At 41.9% G+C, this 22,997-nt stretch overlaps 1 protein-coding gene across 2 annotated transcripts in view; it reads left to right on the top strand.

Annotated features, from left to right (window-relative positions):
* Dab1 (DAB adaptor protein 1) overlaps nucleotides 1-1,647 on the top strand; it is a 279,191-nt gene extending 277,544 nt beyond the window's left edge. For both annotated transcript variants that reach the window (XM_071618735.1, XM_027944995.2), the window contains exons 12-13: nucleotides 1,066-1,193; nucleotides 1,552-1,647. In XM_071618735.1, coding sequence (XP_071474836.1) covers nucleotides 1,066-1,193; nucleotides 1,552-1,647 — 224 coding nt within the window. The remainder of the gene's footprint in view (nucleotides 1-1,065; nucleotides 1,194-1,551) is intronic.
* Nucleotides 1,648-22,997: the final 21,350 nt, after the last annotated feature.

Raw genomic sequence — 22,997 nt, 5'->3', positions numbered from 1 at the left:
AAGATGGTCTTATCAGTGGCATTGAAATTCTGCTATTAAATCAATATCACATCCTTACTTAGGGCCAAGCCAGGAGGACTGATCTTTTCTATGCCAAATTAGGAATTATTAAAAGCAGAGTCATTTCCAGTACATATTTGTTATAAACCTTGGAACAAAGGAGAGGAGGGGAAATGAGAGAAGGTCCATGCACAAACTGCACTTTCTTACAGAATCAGGTGCCAGCTGTGAGGTTGCCATCAGTCACATCTGTTCTCCCAGATCCCTGAGACCTTCTGTCTTCAACATGTGTTTATTGACTATTTACTCCATGCCAGGAATCAAAGATTGGTCCTACCAGTTGCCATGAACAAATCAGCAAACTTCATTTTCCGTATCTTTTTTAAAATATTTTTTTAGTTGTAGTTGGACACAATACCTTTATTTTATTTATTTATTTTCACATGGTGCTGAGGATTGAACCAGCACCTCACACATGCTAGCAAGCATTCCACCACTGAGCCACAACCCCCAGCCCCCAATTTCCATATCTTTAAAACTGGGATAACATCCAACTCAGAGAGGCTCTGTGAAGATCAGCGATAGTGTCTGTATAGTTTCTAACAATGCCTGACACAGAAAAGGCACTCAATGAATGTGCCCTCTGATGAAAGAAAAGAAAAAGCAAGCCACAGCCCAGCAATCCCCCCTTGTATGTGCATCAGAATCACCTGGAAAGGGCTGCTAAACCAGTTTCTGATTCAGTAGATCTAGGAGAGGGTCCAAAGATTGGCATCCCTAACATTCCCAGGTGCTACTCCCACTGCTGGTTTAGGAACCATCCCTTGAGAACCGCTACCTTATCCATCAGGGTGGACCAGCTCCTTCCTTAAGATCAAGTGTGTGAGAGGACAAGATAAGCATGTACGGGAGGAATTCGAATGTTCCACTGATTTAGCTTGGGATGAGGAGAAGAATCCTGTGACTTGATTCAAATATAAGCAAATTCCTGAGCTTTCTGTGGGATATTCTAGTTGCAGCCAGACACTTATGATGTTTCCTCTTTTTTGCCTGGTCTCTGTGTAGCTCCAACCCCAGCCCCTAGGCAGAGCTCTCCATCCAAATCATCTGCGTCCCATGCCAGTGATCCGACCACAGATGATATCTTTGAAGAGGGCTTTGAAAGTCCCAGCAAAAGTGAAGAGCAAGAAGCTGTAAGTGACTGGTTTTGTTGTTTCTGTTTTTGGTTTCCCTTAAAATTGAAGCTTCCCTATCTGGAATGGACGGTGCACAAGGATGCCTGCATGGAAGAGAAAGCTGGCTCAGACTCAAGTTCTAAAGGGTGGCTTGAAGGGGCTTTGTTTTATGTTCAAATGAGTCAGCCACAGAACGCTGTCCTATTTTTTTAAGTCATAAGAGCCCTTGCATTTGTGGGGTGGCATCCTCCAACTAAAGTTTTGCTCTCCTTGCAAATAACCACTTGTGTGTGCTGCATGAAAATATGCCAAGTTGTTTTATATTTTCAGTTGTTGAAAACAGAAAAAAAAACAGTGTTATCTTCTTGTGTTCTAGCCTGATGGATCACAGGCCTCCTCCACCAGTGATCCATTTGGTGAAACCAGTGGTGAGCCCCGTGGTGATAATATAAGTCCACAGGCCGGTAGCTAGATAGCGCAGGTCTGGGTAGGTATCTGTCCTTTTGATCTTCTTTACCCTTAAGCCAGCTGCTTTCCTTCCTGCTCTGCTTGTTCTTGTTTCTGCAGCCTTATCCCCAGTCTTTGTACATTCTTCCCTTGCCTGCTCTGTATTCCCATGTCTGCACCATCTCTCCTTGCCTGTGCTCCATTACCTGTATCTGTACCATCTTTCCTTGCCCATGCTCCATTACCTATGTCTGCACCATCTCTCCTTGCCTGGTTTCTATTTTCCACTTTGCTTTTCCTCATGGATGAATGACCTTTGACATATACCAGGAGGTAGAGCTTGGGGCGGCGGGAGGGGGGGCGCCGGGGGGAGTAGGGCATGGTCATGTTATTTTTATCAACGATACATTCTGAGTGGGTGGTGATAGAGTGAGGCACAGTCAACACCACATAATGTGGATTTAGTTTCTAAAAGCACCAGAGTTCTGAGATGGGCGCATTCTGCCCACACTGATAATTTCTCAGTGAGTTGTGCTCCAGATGTTTTAATCTTTTAAGCAAATGTCACTGCATTTGCCTATATGGCACAGATCTAAAGAGGTCACCAGTCATACACACGGAGAAGCCAGACTACGAAGCAAAACCAAGCAGGGCTTGAAATAAGATTGATAAAGATGTGAGATCATGGTAGCCCCTTTTCATCCAGCCAGAAAGGGCCCTGTACCCGCTTCCAATATGACAGTGAAATTCAAAGCCACTTGTGAGGCTCTGCCGTTTTGCACCTGTGTCGTCGTAGCATGTGATTTGCCACGGAATCACTTCAGATCCCATCAGCAGCTGCTTTGAGAGAGGTGTACTTACATTTGCTACAAGTGTCTTTTTGGCACTTGAATTTCAATACATCTGATTTGATCGAAAGAAAGAAGAGCTGATAGAGCGAACCTCCTTGGGAGATAGAAGTACACCTTGTTACCCAGACGTGATTTCTAAGGTCACTCCTTGACAAATGTGTTCGATTTTCAGACACTTTCTTAGCTTTCCATAAACATATAGGACTACGAGGCCAAATCCAAAGAGCTCCTTTTTAAAAGTCCTGAACGGCATGATCAGAGCCATTAAAATGTTAAATAGTTTTCCCCACTCATCAATGGAGTCTAAGGCTACTTCAGGATCATTCTCTGTCCAGACATAGGTTATTTAGACAGTTATTGAAAGCCAATATAGTATTCTGAGAGTACATTTTGTTGATAGGTTTTATGATTAAAGAACTTAACATACTGTATATTTGGCCACATCTTATAACAGTTCAATACACGTCACAATATATCATGACACGTAGAACCACCTACTGCTCGTTTACAGATTCACTCTTGCAAAACTATTTCAGGAGATGGTTTATTAATTTCATGTCGGTGCTCTAGGAAAGAGAAAAGTTGGGGATTATGGGAGGGCTTCTCAGGATGGCTGCCCAGAAGGACATTTTTTGGGGGGTGGGGGCAAGTAGCTTAGTTCTAAAGCACCCCTGGGTTCAATCCCCAGTACCAAAAAAAAAAAAAGAAAGGTGGTATGGAACTGAGGTCATACCTGGGAGCAGGTGACAGTGGACAGGGGTTCCTCTTGGCAGGGCCCACCAGAAAACTTGCTGAGCTGTCACCTCTTCAGCTTTCACCTTACCAGGTGTGTCCCACCCGTGTGTTTGAGGTAATGACCTGAGCTCTACTTCTTTCTGGTCACACATTGTTGACCTGCCACTGGCCCCACCAAGTCAGAGCCACCCCTTCTGTGTCCAGAGGCTGAGTCCACAACAGACCACCACCTTTCCCTGCTAGGATCCCATTCACTGGCTTCTCCAATAACTTATGCCTCTCTGTGCTTCTTCACATCCTGGCCCATGCTGTGCCCAGTACAGCTGTCCACCATTGTGCTTCGGCCCAACTGCAGTCATCTGCTCAGCTTCAGAGACAGCCGGTACCAGCACAATGTGAAGCACTTTAAGCCCTACCAAGTATTGCTGCTTGCAATGTTTCAAGCCGCCCAGGAGGTTTTCATATGTTGTACTTCATGTGCTCAACCTTGCCTTGAAATTTTTGATGAATGAACTAGAGGTAGCAAGCCATTCATCAGGATAACAGCAAACATCATCTAAAATTGAAGTTCTTCTAAAAACAAAGGTGACTAACACCATTTGTAGACCAATGTATCAAGCCCTCATCTTCACGAGCCTGTTTAGTTGGAGGCAACCCTACAAACTGAATGGTTTCATGGGGCTTTGGTCTGTCCCACAAATGATGCTGCATCCAGCACCCAGGCCATGGCTGAGTTGCAAAAAGACATAGCATGGAATAGCGGGAAGAGCTTTGCATTTGGAACTTGAGTTCAAATCCTAACTCAGCCAATTTGTGGTGGGAAATCTTGGGCAAGAACCATTATTTCTTTTGAGTATTGGTTTCTCCATTTACTGGAAGAGGCTTATATTATCTCTGATGTTAACTGAGATAGCACATGTCAAGTCTCTAGCAAGGAGACCAACATGGGATGCTCAAATTATCTAGGTTCTGGGGTAATGTTGTCTGATTTCAGAATCTGATTCCAACACTTCTTATTTATGGGATCCTTCTGAGATTTCATAATCATTCTCTAATCTTATTTTATTCATCAAAAAATAGGGATAAAATTCATGTCTGTTTCATAGAGTTACACGCCAAGTAAGTGAAGTCATATATATGGAATTCTAAGTACAGTGTCTTGCACATAGAAAGCATCCCAGAGATGCTTGGCTCTTGTCACCTCCACACCACCTCCACCACTGCCGCCAACACCACCACCACCATCATCATCACCATCATTGACATCATCACCACCATCATCAGTACTAATACCACCACCATCATCACCAGAACCACCATTATCACCATCACCATTGACATCATCACTACCATCATCAGTACTGGTACCACCACCACCATTATCATCACCACCACCACTATCATCACCACCACTGTCATCAGCACTAGTACCACAACCATATCCACCATCATGATCCACCATAACCGTCAACTTTACACATGTGCTCAACAAATGTTGATTTTCTTTGCTACCTTAGATTTTATACACTTATCCCTTATGTTGGATAATGCCATTATCTGGGAGGTTTTACTTGATACCTACTGTGTCCACATAATTGATTTTCCATATGTCTCAAACCAGCTTTGGGGTGGAGGTAGAGAAAAGAAAAAGTCTGCTCGGTAGCTCTCTGGATTGCCTAGTCCCATAATCAGAATGATCCCAGTTTGGAGCCTCATAGGCCACCTCCCACTTCCAAAAAAATGAGCAGTATTCGATTTACATGTGATTCATGATAAATCCTTTCCAGCTCCAGAAGAGAGCCAGACTGTAATCTTTGGTGAAGCAATTTTCTCTCTTTGAAAGCTTAGCCTGGCCATTTCACAGTTCCCTATCACAAATTGTGTGCCAAGGGGCTGGTGCCAGCCTTGCAGACAGATCCTCTATAATCCCCACTGGGAAAGCCTGAATGAGCCTTTCTAGGTCCTTCCATCAACAACAACACAGGCCACATGAGATCTTTTTGTCTCTGTCCCCCATCACCCATCCACCCAACTAGAAATGTACTGATGTACTGACAGCAATTGCATGGTGCCTTTCTGGACATTTGGAAAGGGGATCCCATGCAGTGATGGTTATGTCTGTGGCTTTATTTTCTCCTGAACTTTCATATAGTAGGGAAGCAAGAGTCCCATCCTTCTTATCACCCTTGCAACCATTATCTCCAGCTGTTTTTTATTAGAAATAGCCACACAGTTCTGAGTAAGCAGGGATGGCATCTGTTGATAAGTTAAACCCTATCACACCAAAGTAAGAGAAAACAGGCAGACTCAGTCCCTGCAGGTGGAAGCTTTGGGGCCAGTTGCAAACATTTCTGTTTTAGCAATAAAGGAAAATATCTTCAATTATTTCCCTCCCCGTGCCTCCACCTTCCTATTGGGAAAATCATGTGTCTTGGAAAGACTGAGTCAACAGGAGCAAAAAAGAACCAAAGTAATATTATAATGGCTGGTGAGGGAATGGCAGGTAGTTTATACTTCACTGATGTGTTGCTGGAGCAATTTTAAGGGCAAAATGTTAGCTTTTGAGGAGATGAAAGAAAAATGAAAACATTTATTTGGTTAAATGGCTAAGTAAATAAACTGCCTATCAGACTTCCCCAGCTGTCAAGTCAAAGTAGCATCTGTAACAATGGGAATTGTTTGGTCTCTCTCCCTTTGTAGCAATAGATAGTGCCATAAATAATAAGTTGCTGTCATTTTTTTAATACTGATCTTCATAGCGGGAACTCATGACATATAAAGTATTACCTGGTAGATTTCTCGCATTCAAGGGACGATAATGCTTTGGGAGGAGGAATCAAAGGAAAGAGGGAGAGAAAAAGGATGAAAGGATGGAAGGAAGGAAGGAAGGAAGACAGACACAGAGCCAGGGTCCTTGAGTTTGATATGGCTCCAAAGATGGTGAATTTGAGCAAATCTCTCTCTCCTCATCTAAAGAAATACAAATGCAGCAGCTTCCTTTCCAACTTATTCAAGAATCACATAATATCATGAATATGCAAGTGTTTTGTCAGCTTTGAAAATAATAATACATGGATTATTATTACTCTTGTTTTTAAATAGAACTGAACAATATAGCCTTAAAAAATCATTAAAATGATAAATCAAAGCTGTCCATTTCACGGATATACAATTCAGAGGCAAGTCCAGCCTCAGCTTTGGAGGGAACAATGTCCCACGTGTTCAGACATTCATGAAGGGACACACTTGGGGAGTAGTTCAGTCACAAGGTGGCCAGGGTCTGGTGGGCTCAGTGCCAAGAAATACTTAAAAGCTGGAATGGCAGGAGATAAGACAGAAGGGATGTGAGAGGTGAAGAAGGAGTCGTAAACTGGAGTGGCACCCGGTTCCCTGACATGGTGAACTAAGTGGTGCCCATCACTGTGCCAAAGAACACAGCAGCATGGTTGAGCATAAAGAAGGCAAGTTTACTTTGGGACTGACTATGCTTGAGGTGTCCATAAGACATTTAAGTCCAGATACCAGTAGGCTCCTGGATACAACCTCTGGAGGTTGAAAGAGAAACCAGGCTAGATATGAAGGTCCCAATATAGGTCTCAGCCATTGGAGTAGTGGGCAAAAAGAATACACTTCCAGATCATAACTTGGTGGACTCTCTGGATTATTTATGCTCTATGGGTCGTGTAGTCTATTGCAACTGCTGACTGTTGTAAGCAGGACAGCAGCCAAAGACAGTGTGCATCAATGTGGGTGTGCAATGTTCTAATAATACGTTATTTACAAAAACAGGCAGCTGCCAGAATTGGCTAACAGATTATAGTTTACTGATCCTTGAGTTAGATCACACTCACTGTTTCTAGAATCACTCTGTGGGAGGGAATTTCAATGCCTTTTTATCCAATACTATTAATATATTATATTTTTAAGTTACTAGCACCACTGAATTCAGTCTTCATATGATTCTTTAATATTTTTATTGGTCCCACTATATATATATGACAGGTAAAGCAGAGAGATCACTTCTTGCTGAAATCCTAAGATCCATATGAAATAGAGCAAGGATTGGAATCTAGATGCAGACTAAGTTAACTCGGGAGCACTCAAAGAGGATCAGAGTGGTTCCACTTGGGTTTAGCAGCACCCTTCTGACATAGTAGATAAGTGACATGAGGCTGATGGCTTCATTTCTGAATTTTGAAGAATTTTCTACCCTAACAGATGGACTTCTAGGCAGAAACTAATCACAAAGCTTTATTTTTCTTTTTCTTTGAAACAACAAAGGAAAAGAAGACTCCCACCTCTAAAGATCCTTCATGGTGTACGAGCTCACTTATTCTCACCATCTCATGGGGTAGATGTTACAAGCCTGGTTTTACAGATGAGGAAACTGAAGCCCAGGTAGGGGAAATACTTGCCTAAGCTCATACAGGCATCTAGGAGGATTGCTGAGATCTTTCTGGTTCCAGAAACACAGGCATTTTCCATAACTCACCCATACATGGATTCAGATAGAACTTTGTGTGTTTTCAGCCTCACTTACTCTCTTCTGCCTATTACCAACTTTTTTCATTTGCCAAGCCCGGAAATTTGAAGTCCCCACTGACCTAGGTCACATGCTAGAGCTGAAAGACCATGAGACTGAAGTTGCTGCCTGCACAGGACAGTGCTGAGAGACTCAAGCTTTGCTCAGCTCCTAGCTCCAGTCTGACCCCTACCTTGGACACTGATCCTACCCGAGACTTCCCAGCATGGGCATCGATGAGCTCTTTCAACCAGCAAACTGCATGGTACACCTTGACCTCACATCTGAGACCCATCTCTCTCAGCATGTGGTGTCTTCTCCTCATCTAGTAAAGGTATGTCTCTTTTGGCATACCTTTGCTAGGTGTGGCCAAGCTTCCCAAAATAAACACAATACACAGAAAATGACAATAAAGTCATAAAAACAATTTTTCCTGACTTCCAAGAGGGTGATGTTGCAATGTGATATAGGAAATACTTGCCCTTATACTTCATGACAAAGAGCCAAGAACAAGGGGCAGAAACAAGTAAGCCAAGAAAGAGGGGAAATCCAAGCTATGGGCCTCTCCCCTGGCTCTCTGCTCTCTCCCACATGGGACCTCAGTCTCTTTATCCAGGGCAGGAGTTATGAGACAAGGGCTTGCAGCTTTAATGTTCAACAAGTAGGGATGAGTGGGAGTAGACTGGACGATGGGCCTCAGAAGACCTGGGACAGTTACAGGAAGCTGTAGAAAAAACAATCTAGACTTCAGTGATCAGGAACAGACCTGGGGTTGCTGGCACTAGGAGGTGGATTGACTGAGAAGGACACAGGGGAAGTTGTTAGGTGAGGAAATGTTCGGTAGCTCACATGAGTATACAGATTTGTTGCAACTTATGAAATTACATTTAAAGGGGTATACTTTATTGTATCTAAATGACCCTCAATAAAGTTGATTTTAAAATAAGGAAGAGAATAAGTAAATTCATAGAGAATGAAAGTCTCATTAGTAGCTACCAGGGAATGGGGGTCAGGGGAGTAGGGCGTTATTGCTTATTGGTATAGAGTTTTGTGGAGGGTGGTAAAAGAGTTTTGGAAATAGTAGTGATAGTTGCATAACATCATCAACATAATTAATACCACCAAACCCTAAGTTAAAATGGCAAATGTTATATTATTTATATTTTACCATGAAAAGTATCTTTAAAAAAAAAAAAGAAAAAGAAATAGAGGGAACAATAACCCAGTATGTCTAAGCACTTCCCTGTGCCATCTGAATGACCTTGGACACACCCAACCCTGGAGAGTGTGATTTCTTTGCTGAAATAGAGATGGGAACACCAGGGGTATACTCCCAGGAGGCGCTCAAGGGAGATCATGGGCATGATATAGGAAAGTCTTTTATAGCCTGTAGAATTTTCTGTAAACATAAGCTATTATTTCTCTAATTCTCTAAGTCCACTTTGCTGTTATACATGAGCACATAATTCATACTTAAAGAACTCACAGAGCAGTCTGCAAACAGTGGAAGTCTCTTATCCACAGGGCCTGCAGCCAGGTCTTTAGATTAATTCTGCATTTATTCTGCACACTTCCCTGGCTGATCCAGTGCCACTGTTATATTTCATAACAGAGAGCCCATTTGCAGTTGCACCTATGTGCTATGAAGGAGAAGCGATTTGGACTGCTTAATAATCACTTGTGGTGATTAAAACCATCTCTGAGAAGGGAGGATGAAACACAATCCAAACACAAGGGGCCCTGTCTTCTTGAGGGTATCTCCCTGGGAAAGGTCCCTGTGTTTTCTCCTTTAGTCCTTACTTTCCACCCTTCTTTTGGAGGGGACCTCTGTCTATTCTTACAGGTGAAGACTCTGGAACCCAGGGGAATGGGACCCAGGAGTCCTGGGGTTACTAAGTGGGAGATGGCAAGGAAGAATACAGCCCCTGATGTCCAGGTCTTAGTGTTCTCTGTTGAACATCAATAATTTCACACATGTCAGCATCAAACAGGGCCCCTCAGGGATTGTGATGGGACAAAACAAATCATGGCCACTCACAGTCATGGCCAAGCACAAGCAAAACATGAACAGTGTCCAAACTGTAAAAATGTAAAAATGACCAACTCCCCCTCTCCCCTGGCTTTAACCTTGCCCCATCCTTCCTGCCTTCCAGATAAGAATTATTAAGATCATCATAGAACTAACCGCACTTTGTGACACCATGAAAGCCAGAGAAAAACCTTTGTCCATCATCTAACATCAGCTCACATCCTGTGATGAAATGCTCCCTGGTTCCCCTGTCTGCAATGAGGCATAACTTGGTCAACTCTGGGTGGTTCCAGGGGGTCTTAGGAACAGCACCTGAGGTCTTCCTGAGCCCAGACTACTGTGCTTCCATCTTTCACTGACCCTCTGAACACATAGGGTGTTTAACTTAGGGGAAAGCGTGGAGGGTTGATGGTGTTCTAGTTTTTACTATATAGTGTCCATTTGCTTGTGATCCTCTAAAGATATTCCTGTCAAAATCACAGAGAAGCTAAAGTTTCTAAGCATTTGCCAACTTCCATTAGGAAAAGAGACGTTCACTTACTCACCCATACCTGAGTGTTCCTTGTTAGTAGACACGCCTCTTGCTCAGAATTTGGGATGCTGGCCTTCGAGGCACAGTGGAACTCGGGGCAGACACACTCAATGGTACCGTGACAGGAGTGGAGAGGGAGGTCTGTGTGAGGCACTGCAGGAGTTGGGAACTGAGTGGCTCCCCTCCCTGAGGAGTCCAGGAAAGCCTTTGTGTTTGAGCCAGATCTTAAAGCACCGATTCTCATGTAGAGCAAAGAAGGTCCAAAGAAACTGCCTGGGCAATGTCTCAAATGGGAAAATTCTGTCTGTTGTGTTAAGGTAAACGCAGATCCTGCAATCTGCATGGCTGAACCCAAGAAACCAGTGAGACAGGATGGAGAATTAAGAAAAACACACACACATTTGGGCACAGGGGCGCACACCTATAATCCCAGCAGCTTGGAAGTCTAAGACAGAAGGATGGCAAGTTCAAAGCCAGCCTCAGAAAAAGTGAGGTGCTAAGCAACTCAGTGAGACCCTATCTCTAAATAAAATACAAAATAGGGCTGGGGATGTGGCTCAGTGGTCGAGTGCCCCTGAGTTCAATTCCTAATACCACCCCCCCACCCCCCAAAAAAGAAAAACATACAGATATTGAGAGAGAAAGCTGGGATCTGGTGGAACACTGCACTCTGATAGAGAAACAGTGTCTGAAGCGCTGACCCAGCAAGTTTATTTATATAGGGTCTCATAATCAAGAAGTTAAGGACTATAGAGGCATTGCTTCTTGTGCACTAGAAAGTTATGGGGCTAGAAACATTTTTGTAGCTATTTCAATTGTTGGAACGCTTGGGGTTTCCTGTGGCACCCAGGAAGCCCATTGTTCAAAGTTTCTACTAAGTGGGAAGGCTTGAAATTAAACTGGTGAAACACTGCAGTTATCTTGCTATGCTCAGAATCCTCTGTCCTGGGAGCTGCTGTTTGAGCTCCAAGCTATGAGCTACCAGGGGTCACTATCAGCTGGGAAGTTTTCAACTGGCGCCTTCCCACCAATAAATTCCTAAGAGTGGTGTCATCTCTGTCCAGGGGTCAGTTCAAAGCAATGATTCATTTGCCACTCTCGACATCCAGAGTAGGGTCAGGAAGGTAGAACATGGGAGGGAGTGGAAGTAGGTGAGGGGTTGGCGAAGGAGAGTCCAAATTGGAAAGGCCTGTGTGCTGTCCCAAGGAGTTGACATTATCTTCCTGAGTCAGGAGGGCCATTTCAGGCAGGAGATTAACATGACCAAATCCATTTCAGAAAGATCATTTTGGCAGAGATAAAAAGAAATATTTAAAAAAAAAAAACATGATTTTTGTGACATAAAGGTTGAGTTTTGATTCATGGTCTATAAGGGATATTTATTAGTTCTAATGAACTACAAGACTAATGGGCCTTGTTTGCCCAGCTAAGGAGCTCCGATCTTAACCGGGGTGATGGCAAGCCTTTGAAAGATTTGAGGCACGACAGAGATGTGGTCACATCTGTCCAAAGAAAACAAAACAAAACAAAAAATCATCCATAGTGGGTTATGTTAATATGTGATTCCATTTAGTCTTTTTGGAATATTGAAAACAGCTTGAAGACTCCATCGTGACCTTGCCAGAAAACAGGTTGGAAATTTCTGAATCAAATGATTTCTTAGCTCCCCTCTAACTCTGACAGTCTAAGGTTCTGTAACAAGGAAAGTAAAGCTATTGCCAAAACGTATAATGCATCACGGTGTCAGACTTTGGGATTATCTGCTGCTTGGGGTTTTCCACACCACTGCTCCCCTTCATTAGTGGGGATAATTGAGAGTTGACTGCAGTTGGTACCGCTGTTGTGATGGGTATTTGAAGCTAAATTCCGGCAAGCAGGAGATGTGTGAATATTTATCTCGGCTGCAGAAAGTGAATGCAGCGTGGCATTAATTACCCCGTCTGCGCCTGCTGTCGTCCCCTGTTTTTAGGTGTCATTCTCAGTTGGATAAATTAGTTTCCAAAATTAGAATAGAGCAAATTGTAGGGTGAGATCAAGCCAGTCTGACTTCTTAGGGCACCCAGAAAGAATGGGCTCAGAAACTCAACCCAGGATACATGCAGATACCTAAGGAAACGCTTCTTCCCAGTCATGTGCGTGACTATTTTTCTTTGTTTACTCTCCTTACTCCACCCCTGGAGTGCCCAGGGAAATAGACAGACAGACAGACAGACAGACACACACACACACACACACACACACACACACAGTGACACTCATGTCTTAGCCCCTTACAACAGATATTTGAAACAGTCAAAAACATTGGCACAGAGTAGATCAGGTACTTAATAAATCATCTTGCTGTATGTTTTGATAAATTTGATTTTGAAAGAATAAAGCCAAGTTGAAGTGTGTTTAGAACAGAGGAATCACAACAGTGAAGAAACTAGAAACTGTCACAATCACTCACTGACAAAACAGAGGCTGTTTTTTGAGGACCCATGATCTGCGTTGTATATGTAAAATGGCAGAAGGTACCAGCAGGCAGTAACCCAGAGGAAGGAGGTGGAAAAATGGCTCTGGACCCTCTGTCATTGGACATGTGAAGAAGGATTGCAGTTCTTTCTGTTTCAGAGGGCAGCAAGAGGTGCGTGGGTGGAAAGCAAGAAGGGACCTATTAGCATTATTAGGTCGCAGAATAGGGTGTCTGCTAGGGCAGGGTATTCCTGCTCCCTAGAAAAACCCAAACAATGAACCCTGGCTCTGAGGGTCACAGCCCTGCATTCTACCCTGAGGGTGCTTCCTTAGTAACCCTGTGGTTGGAAGGGGGGGGGTGGAGGGGAAGGAGAGCTCTCCTGCAGATTCCTCATCTCTGTACTGGTGGGCCTGGGCCTTATCTTGCAGGTCCTCTCACGCACTTTACAGATGGAAGGATTAGTTGGCCTCTCTCATAGCGGCTATTGTAATAGACTAGGAAAAAACACTGCACCCCATTTCCAGGGCTCCTGTATCCAGACTTATTAGCATTGTGACCATGGGCAAATTACTTGACTTCTCTGTACTTGATTTCTGACTCGCAAAAGAGAGCACACCTGCTGTACAAGGTGGTTATGATGGGTTATGTACTTAACAATCCCTAGCACAGTGCCAGACACACAGTAGAGACTCACAAATGCCAATCAATTCATTCTGAAGGTCCAAGAAAATAAGGAAATAAAAAGGATCTATACACACTTGGCATGAGGCAGAATAACATAAAATTCCGTAAAATATGGCAGAATTAAGATATGAGTGTGCTCATTTAATTCTGCCACAAACAGCCATGTGGTCAGTTTTAGCAGAAGGGTTAGACTTTGGATCTGATGTGCTTGGCCAGTGTACACTGGTTCATCTCAACATGAGCCAAAGTCTGAAGTGGCTTAGACAAGGACAGGCACCTGTCCCCATCTACAGTTGTCTTGCTGCATTGTGCTGGTGAAAGTCTCTGTGTGGGTCCCGGGACAGCCCCTCAGGTGCAGGCAAATGAATGGCCAAACCAAACATAGCAGGTTGAAATAGAAACAAGCCCCAGAAGCTTTTGATTAAGAGCTAAAGACCGCCTGCTGTCTTTCTTGCTTGCTAGTCACCCTGTCACCATTGTTTGTGGAAGCTAAGAGCAGCTTGGTCTAGAGTAGACACCCAGAAATGGTGCTGGGAAAATATCCACTGGACCCATCATGATTGTGAGGTTCTCTGAGGACCCTTTCCTCCAAAGCCTTGTGCTAGATGTTTTCTATGGATTTTATTTCTAATTCTTTCAAGAACCCTCCAGGAAAAGCAGTACTAGTTACATTTCTTGCTTGAAGAAACAGAAAAATATCAGAAAGGATAAATATCTTACCGCCATCACATAGTTGGTCCAGCTCCGCCCACCCGCTAGATCATGCTAAAGCAGTCCCCGCTTAAAAGCCAAGGATAGAACTGGGTGAGTCATTCTTTTTCATGAGAAAAACATGGCCAAAATGATATGCACAATGATGGAGTAATCCAAAAATACCCTGAGGTCATCCATCATCCGCTATCACCTTTCTGTCTTGACTCCCAACCCTTCCTTCCTTAAGCTGTCTCAGAACATCCCACCTGGAAAGGGCAGGTCTCACTTTGTCCCTCTGTCCACAGGAGCCAGAGCCTCTCTATGCGCAGATCAACCGACCTAAGAAGTAGCATCAATGTGAGCTCGTGGTGGGTGCTTCCAGACTAGCACGGAAATCGGCATGGCGACAGGCTCTCTTGTATTCTTTCACCTCACCTCATCTCACGAAGAAATTCACTATTGCCCGATGGAACTCCTTCTGAGGAGGGAACTAAGCATTTTCGGCAACCAATGGCAGATATCTATGGCAGCACAAAAAAAATCCACAAAAGTATATATATATATATATATATATAAATAAAAAACACCCAACATTAAATCACAAATCAAGCAAATACTTACCCAACAAATATTCTGAGCTCTCTTAGCTGGGTTTAAAATGACCTGGGATATAAAATCATAATTCTGCTTTTATTTCTCTACCTGTTGACCACTGTAGAGACAGCAAATTTGGAGTGACAGGCATCAGAGAATTGCAACAAGGTTGGCACTGACTTCTTTTAGGCAAAAGCAAGAGGGTCCTCTGTGACCACAATGTCATCATCGACCCTATGCCTTCTGGCATATGATGAGTTTTTCCATTGCTCCACAGGGCTTGGTCTGCCATCCCTCACCCACACCTTTCCTTTCTTTGTCATGTTTGAAAATTAATGGGTGTATAAATTTTTGTATTGCTTTTGACTTTTTTTAGATATGGGTGAAGAAATCTAACTGGGGGCGGGGAAAGTCTCTTATTATGAAGTAATTAACTTGAAATCACAAGACAAATAAGTGATCGATTATTCATTGTGATCAAGAATGTTGCCAAAATGACCCTTTATTTTGTTCTGCAAGCTGGTGAAGAAGGACAGTTTTCGGTTTGAATCTTCACTCTGTGCGTAGGAAAGGACATCAAATCCCATTGATGAGAAAGATGGAAAAAAATGCATCTGGTTTCCTAAGAAGCTCTAAACTCTTGAGTACAATAAAATGATATTTTTTATTTTCCCGATACTTTGCTGCTGTGATACTATGCAGACAAGTGTCTTCTCCACGTGCCATTTTCAAAGAAAAGTCATTTGCCAAATAATTCTGGTACAATCCTGGTCGTGTGGTTTCGGATCTTGAGAACTGACTTTCTGCTGGAACAATGAGGACATAAAACATTCAGCCTAACAAACTGATCCCGTGGTCAAAATGGTTCATCTCTCTTTTTGTACATCCGAAAATTCAAATGGGATTTTTATTTTGTAACTTGAAAATGAAAAAAAAAAAAACTTTACCATTAAACTCTTTAAATATTTAAGGGAAATGGCTTTAAGGAGTTCTAATGAAAAAAAAATTGTCAGTTTTTTTTTTTTTTGTAAATATAAATGTTAATGAAAATGCTTTTTAATAATGCCATTACACTGTAGAGAAGGTGGCAGGCTGCGTGCAAAGTGTGACACCTTGATGGATGGGGCTCACTCTCCAGATGTTCCACTGGAGCAGATGGCAGGAAGGAGGTCAGGGACAGCTGGCGGGAGCATCTGGCCCATCAGCAGCTGAGGAAAAAGAGGGGGACTGTGGCTCCATAAGCTCACCTTCCACCAGCGTGCCCATGTGGTGTGCAGAACAGGAACAAGGTGGTTCACGTTAGAAGGCCTGGCCTTGAGATCCGCACACTCTCCACACCCACCTACTCCCTCCATAAATCACGGACTCTGTGTTCGAAACAGAGGGTTTAAGCTTCCTGTTTTTACACTGATGGGACAAAAAGTGCAGTGTTCGGTTCACATGTTCCGCACATGATTTTCATAAAGAATTATATATTTTTTTCCCTACAGAGAATTGTTATACAGGTCACACGTGTTTTCCTGATGTTCCTATGCAGTTACGGTATGTTGAATTGAGTGGTTTAACACTAAGAAGGAAACTTTAAAGAATCCTGTAATTCACTGGATTGGGGAGTGATTCTTATTACTTGGTTTAAAATTTGAAAAGTAGAATTTGCATGGATCTGATTGGCTCCAATAGGCCTGTATGCTTTGGCTCTTCATATCGCTAGAAATGAAAATTATTTGGAAGATGAATTCTAAAATGATTGTACCCTTTATTCTCCAAAAAAAAAAAAAAAGAAAGAAAAGAAAGAGATATGTGTAGGTGATTATTGCTATCTGAAGCCCACATATTACACAATAAGGTCATTGGAATCAAATTTGGGGTGGGGAGGAGGGTGTAGATAAACTGACCAAATGCCAAATGTTCATTAGAGAATATACGTCAATGTCATCCCAGTGTGGAAGATCCCAAGAACCAGAAAAGCAAGAAGGCCATGTAGCACCTGCAGCGTCAACTGGGGTCCCAGGACCCCTCCAGCAGCGTCCACAGATATAATAAGGCAGTACTCTCATAGGAAGGAGAAAATGGGAAAGGTGTGATCAGCAGGAGAGTTATCCTGAAACCAGTTCGACAGTGAGTTCTGGAGATTGGATAAGGTGGGCAGTTCCCGGGGGGAGATCACCTCAGCTGCTGTTCTCCACGATCCTGATTCTATACAGTGGTGCTATCTTCTCCCTCAACGTGGCCATCCTGAGTTTGTCCCACAGTATCACACCATCATGCCCATGCTTCGGGTTGCTTCTGCAGTGTTCAAAGTGAACCGTAGCTGATGTTTCGGGTGCACCGTCCGGAGTTAATTTCATAGCAGAGGGTGACAGCCCAATGGCTTGTCATCACTCATTGAACATGCTTAAAAATGTAACTGGCTCTGAACTTCCAGAAGATGCCCATGTGATGCGTTAAAGAGGGAAATCAAGTTGAGATTTTTAAACTGCCATCTATAGTCTCATTGGCAGAATTCTGATTTTTTTTTTCCCAAGCGCTGTTTGGTGAGTCCAGCAACACCATATCCTATCCCAGGAATACAGTGACATTTCCAAACAAGAGCTGAGGTGCCAATACCAAAAGAGCATGGGGAGTCTGCACAGTTCTGGTTAGATCAATAGAAAAAATCCATGTACGTAACTGTTAATTCCTCATCTTTCACTAGCACTAAATTTGTCACTTTAAATTTTGAACCAGGGAAATGCCACCTGTCGTTCTGTCCCCATTCCCCATAGCTCTTCAATCTTTACATGCCGCAAGACTTTTTTGATAACTTGTACTCATCCCAGTGTCTACTGAAACCCCATCATGTAATGTACCGGGCACCTTCTTTAAAAAAAAAAAAAATGTTTACTCTGTGGGTTTGGTTCATTTCAATTTCTGCGTTCTGACACATATTTTTTTAATAAAGATGAGAAAGAGAAAATGACTGTTGCAGTACATTTCTAGACCTACTTTAACTTTACCTCAGATGACAGTTTGTTAACATATATGGACACATTATTTTTAACTTTATGTACAATGCATTCAACAGAACAGCGAAATTTTTAGAAATTTTCCATTAATTTCTGTAACACGCCATGTAAAACTGTTACAAATAAACATGTTTGAGAACAACAGTTTAGCCTGGCTTTATTCCATAAGTTTCCACCGGGATAATCAGGCCATGGATTTAGAAAAGGAAATCACTTCTGTTTCCATCTGACTGGAGGATGGCCTCTGCCTCCCTGGCCCTGGGCGAGAGCAAACTTGACTGGGATGTTAGATCAGGCCATCCTCAGTCTTCAGCTGAACTCTGATAGCAACCCTGCGAGTGAGAGCAGAAGATGTCAGGAAAGGCAAACCTTGGGGAGATTTGGTGCTTGGACCGCAGGTATCATGGAACTTTCAAAATTAGTGAAGACCCCCCTGACCCCAGTTTAATAGATTTTTTTTAAGTGTCTATTAAAATCTATTAAACTGGATTGGAAAACCAAGGTTAACCTAAGTTGTCACAGAGTTTCTCACCTTTCATTTGAAGGTCAATGGCTTTAAGAGTCTTAAAGCAGATAGCATTTATGTTCCTTCACATTCCCCACACATTCACATAAAGAAAAATGTCTGAAGCTGGATTCTTACTTTAATGTATATTGAAGAATAGAAAAAAAATGTATTTATGTGTATGTATGTGTATATATATATATATATATATATATATATATATATATATGTGTGTGTGTGTGTGTGTGTGTGTGTGTATGTATGCATGTGTATATGTGTGTATGTGGTTTTTATCTCCTTTTTAAACTAAATCCATTTATCCGTCCAATAATCAACCAGATTACAGACTACAATTAGGTTATTGAGATGCCACAAACCACTTCTGTCTAGGAATGGTTGTGTTAATGATTGCAGAAATACAAACCCTCAATCTGGCCTTGTTATACCGAAGGTTTTAAACAGATGTTATCACCAACTTAGAGAAAACGAGAGAACTGGCTTATATTACAGCAAAATAAATTTGGAACCCATAAAACAACTTCCATGCAGTAAGAAGTGCTAAATCCTGGGTTGAATAACTCAAGATGTTACAGAGCAACCATTGGTGCTAGAAGTTCTGTCCATTGTGTTGATTAATTTTATAAACATTCTGGAAGGAGTGAACATTATTACCAATCTGCAGATAAGGAAACAGATTTAGGATGAAAACCATAAAAATATGTTACATGCATTTACAAATATACCACAAGAAAACCCACTATTCTATATAATTTATATGCACTAAAAAAAAGAGATATTAACTTCCCTCATTAGTAAATGGCCAAGTTGAGATTTGAATTTTAGTCTCTACTTAGAGTTGATAATAATTTTTTAAGTAATTGGAAATTCACTGTTTTAAATAGGTCCATATAGGTTTGTTGAAAAACATTGACCTCCTGTCTTTCTTCAGTAATATTACTGATCTCAGTAATATGTTAGGTTTCTAAGCTCCTCCAGGTTTAAGTAAAAATAAAAATCCATTAGTTGTTACTATCTTAAGTGGCTAAATACACAGTTACTTCTTTAATTGACACTTTAGGAGAGACACACTTGCGAGAGGGATAAAGAAGAAATCTTTTTGTCCAACTAGTTCATACCAAGCACTGGTTTACTCAGTAAAGAGTGGTTTACTCTGCCAGCATACATGGATCTTGAAAGTGACAAATTAAAAGGTGTCCTATTTAACTGCTAGGCGTATGCCAAAATAAGTCAGGCAGACCTATCTGCTTTCATTCTGTGCTTGAGAGCAAACCCTTGTTGTTTTGACAGTGAATGTTTTTTGTTTTACTCAAGAGTGACAGCAGGGAAAACGCCTAGAATAAAAACAGGTTTCAACGAAATCAACCTTCAAAGCTTTGAAAGTTTTTAAAAAGATGTTTAAATTCAAGGGAAATGTGAGCAATGGTGCCTGAAAGATTAGAGGGAGAGAGGGGGGAAGAAAAAAAAAAACAGATGTAAATGACTTTCAAGCCATTGAGTGACCAGATCTTACTATTATGTTAAAATACGAATCGTCAACTGTGTACTCCTGCTTCATCCATGCTATGCATATCCTAGTTGTCTTCTCTAAATCCATATGCAAACCTTCAGAGGAGGGACATGTGCTCCACATTTAACAGGTTAGGAAACTGAAATTCAGAGATGCTACGACATAGCTCTGTATTAACAGGGCAAAAAAATGTACCCAGAGGCTACCGTCATCCCAGGGTTTGAATCCCAAGCTCTATTGCACGTGGCTTCTTGCTGACAGGGATTCTGCCATGTCAAATTGCTCAGGCACCCGCTCTAAAATACTTTGAGCCCTTCTATATTCAATTCCAAGCTCTGTCTATTATATTAGAAAAATCACACCATACATTACCCTGACGGATGCAGTACAAAAATTGATTCTTAACTAAAAATGACTATAGTTACTTTAAAACAAAGGGAAAATCCAGTTTTATTCTCAGGAACAGTAATAGCTCTAACCCAATCCAATGAATATTTAATTTCAAAACAAAACCCTCACATTCACTTTATCTTCCAAGGTACAGAGATCTAAAGAAGGAGCCTTTTGAACAGGCTTTCTGTTCCTTCTTTGCTGAAGAATATTAATGACTGCCAAGTGGAAAATGTCTAAATATTCTTGCGAGATGGCAGCCTCTGGTGACTTGGGTCTTTAATCTTCCGAACCACCTCTTGCCACTTCTGTCACTCACTCTGGGGTCACAGCCTGGAGTGGGGAACAGGCAACCTTGGCTGGAGATGGAATAAACAGGTCTCAGAGCTGGCACGTTGTCAAAAGTAAAATGCCAAGCTGTCTTTCTCTATACTGTACTTTGAGCCCCTCTGCTGCTCCCAGATTTGGGGTGGAGAGTGTAAGAACCCTGAAGACTATCTCATTTCAGAGTATAGGTCAAAGTCACTCACCTACAGCCAAGGGCCATGCACTTAAGAATCAAGGAAGTTAGCTATTAAAGGAAAGCTGTTTCCTCTCTCCTGTCTTGTGACCTCTCGGGGCTCCACAGAAAGAACAAGAGCAGCAGTCAGCCACCAATCAGCCCATGCTTATCCCTTTAGGGTGAAGCCCCATGATAGCGCAAACTAAAAATAGAGGAAGAATTTCTCAAGATGCGCCCCATTTTTATCAGAAGAAAGACAAACGATGCAAAAATCAAGTTAGCTAAATACGGTATAGTTTTCTTTTTTCCTATTGCAAAACCTAATATGTATCTGGCCAAATCTTCTCCCTCTGCTTCTCATTCATCTCTTTTCTCATCGAAGTGGTGCACACACTGTCTTTACTGGTGAGTCAATAGGAAGAGTTTCCAGATGGTGGACTTTGAATTTGGAAAGTCTTCGTTTAGAATCTGGTTCCATAAATTGCCAGTTGTTTAAATTTACACAAAACAAGTCACCTAGGTCTCTAAGATTCAGTTCATTTCACAGGCAAAAACTGAAGGCTGTTGGAAGAAATAAATTTGATGATTTCATACCTGGAACATAGTAAATGCTCAATGCACATTGCCTGTTGCTCCTGTCAAAGAAAGTCTGATAGCTATTATGTGTTATTTATTTAATTCTCTCACTTTACTTTTTATCCTTTCATGTCTATTAACTCAGCATATAGTAACACTCAAAGTGTGTAGAATGGCAGTGAGTGATTATTACCTCTCTTTTATCGTCAAAGAAAGACAAGGAAGTGTAACATATACATCTTTGAATTTTTCACTGGCAGTTTAAAGCAAAACCCTGTCATGGATTTATTCATCTTACCAAGACATATTAAGCATATGATAGGTACCAGGTCCTGTGATAAGCCCTAGTGATTCAGAAGCTTTTTAAAAATGCATATATGAGGCTCCTGCTTCAAGAAATTCAGATTCAAGTGGGGGTGGGGCAGGCTACAGTGGGGCAAATGCAGGTGTGTGGTCTTACTGTGTAGGGTGGGTGGAGCTGGGCCTGAAAAAGTGAGCAGGAGTTCTTATACAGTGATGTCCATAGAGGGATAAGCATTAGCAGCACTAGCAGGGCCAGAGAGTGTGGTGTGCCCGGAGTGGCTAAAAGTGAACCCAGAAAAGGACGCACTATTTCAGCTGTTGAGTCACACAGAGAAGCCAATTTCTCAATTTGTATTTCAAAGCTCGGATAACAAAAGACATCTAAAAAAGTAATATAAATTATAGCTTAATCCCTCTAATGGATAATCAGAAATTCCTAAATTAAATATTAGCAAATCAAACACAGCTGTAAACCATGACTCAATAAAGTTGATTCTTGGAATGCAATTAATAGACCAAGAGAGACTCTGTCATCTTAGTGGATGCCAAAAAGACATCTGATAAATTCATTAACTTGTTCAAGGGGAAAAAAATGGAAACTAGAATGATGGTACTATTCCCTTCACATGATAAAGAACATCTATCTCAAGCCAGCAGCTTACTGAAACTTAGCAGCGAAACTGGAGTCTATCCCCCTTAAAATTAGAGGTCAATGGGGTCAGATACCAACTCTACCACTGAATGTTGATCTAAAATGTGAGGCGATGCAGTGAAGTAACACAAGCTGGAGAAATCAGCAGAAGTTTAAACGTTGCCAGCCTGCATAACAAGCAGAGTCCAAGGAATAGTGAGATCCACTTGGGAGTAAGCACGGGACATTGCCGTGGGGAACCCATGTGTCAGGAAGCCCTGTGTGTGTTCAAAGGAGAAGCACAGGGAAACTTTTAAAGGAAGAAGGGGGAGGTTGTAAGTTATATAGAGACAATAATCCTTGGCCACGAAAATTAATAAGAAGGTGTTCAAGGATCAATAACAAGCCCAAGGCTGAACCAACAGTTACGGGGCAGATGTCCTTGCAGAAATATTTTGTGTGGAAGCTTGCAGTGGCCTTTATGGAAAGCTGTAGTTCTGACAATCTTTTGTGATAGTTCATATTATCAAGCGTATGTGCATGAGAATCCCTCCTTCATGAGCTCCTGGCTTTAATATATTAATAAATATATATGTATGTATATAAGGATATGCCTATATGTAGAGAGTGTGTGTGTGTGTTTGTGTGTGTGTGTGTGTGTGTGTCTGGTGGTTGTTGTTAGGCCTTGTTACAAGTGACTCCATCTTGATTCTGATAGCTTTCACAATGTAAAATGAGAATACTGCCAATGTTTGCAGATAATATTTTCCAACAGGAAAAATCTATCCGAAGCTATAAGAACTAATCAGAGAATTAATTAAGGTGGTTAGTTTAAAATAT

This window comes from Marmota flaviventris, chromosome 10, assembly GCF_047511675.1.
Source record: "Marmota flaviventris isolate mMarFla1 chromosome 10, mMarFla1.hap1, whole genome shotgun sequence".
Classification (NCBI taxonomy): Eukaryota; Metazoa; Chordata; class Mammalia; order Rodentia; family Sciuridae; genus Marmota; species Marmota flaviventris.
Note: the sequence above shows the minus strand (reverse complement) of the source record. Positions and strands in the feature narration are given on the sequence as shown.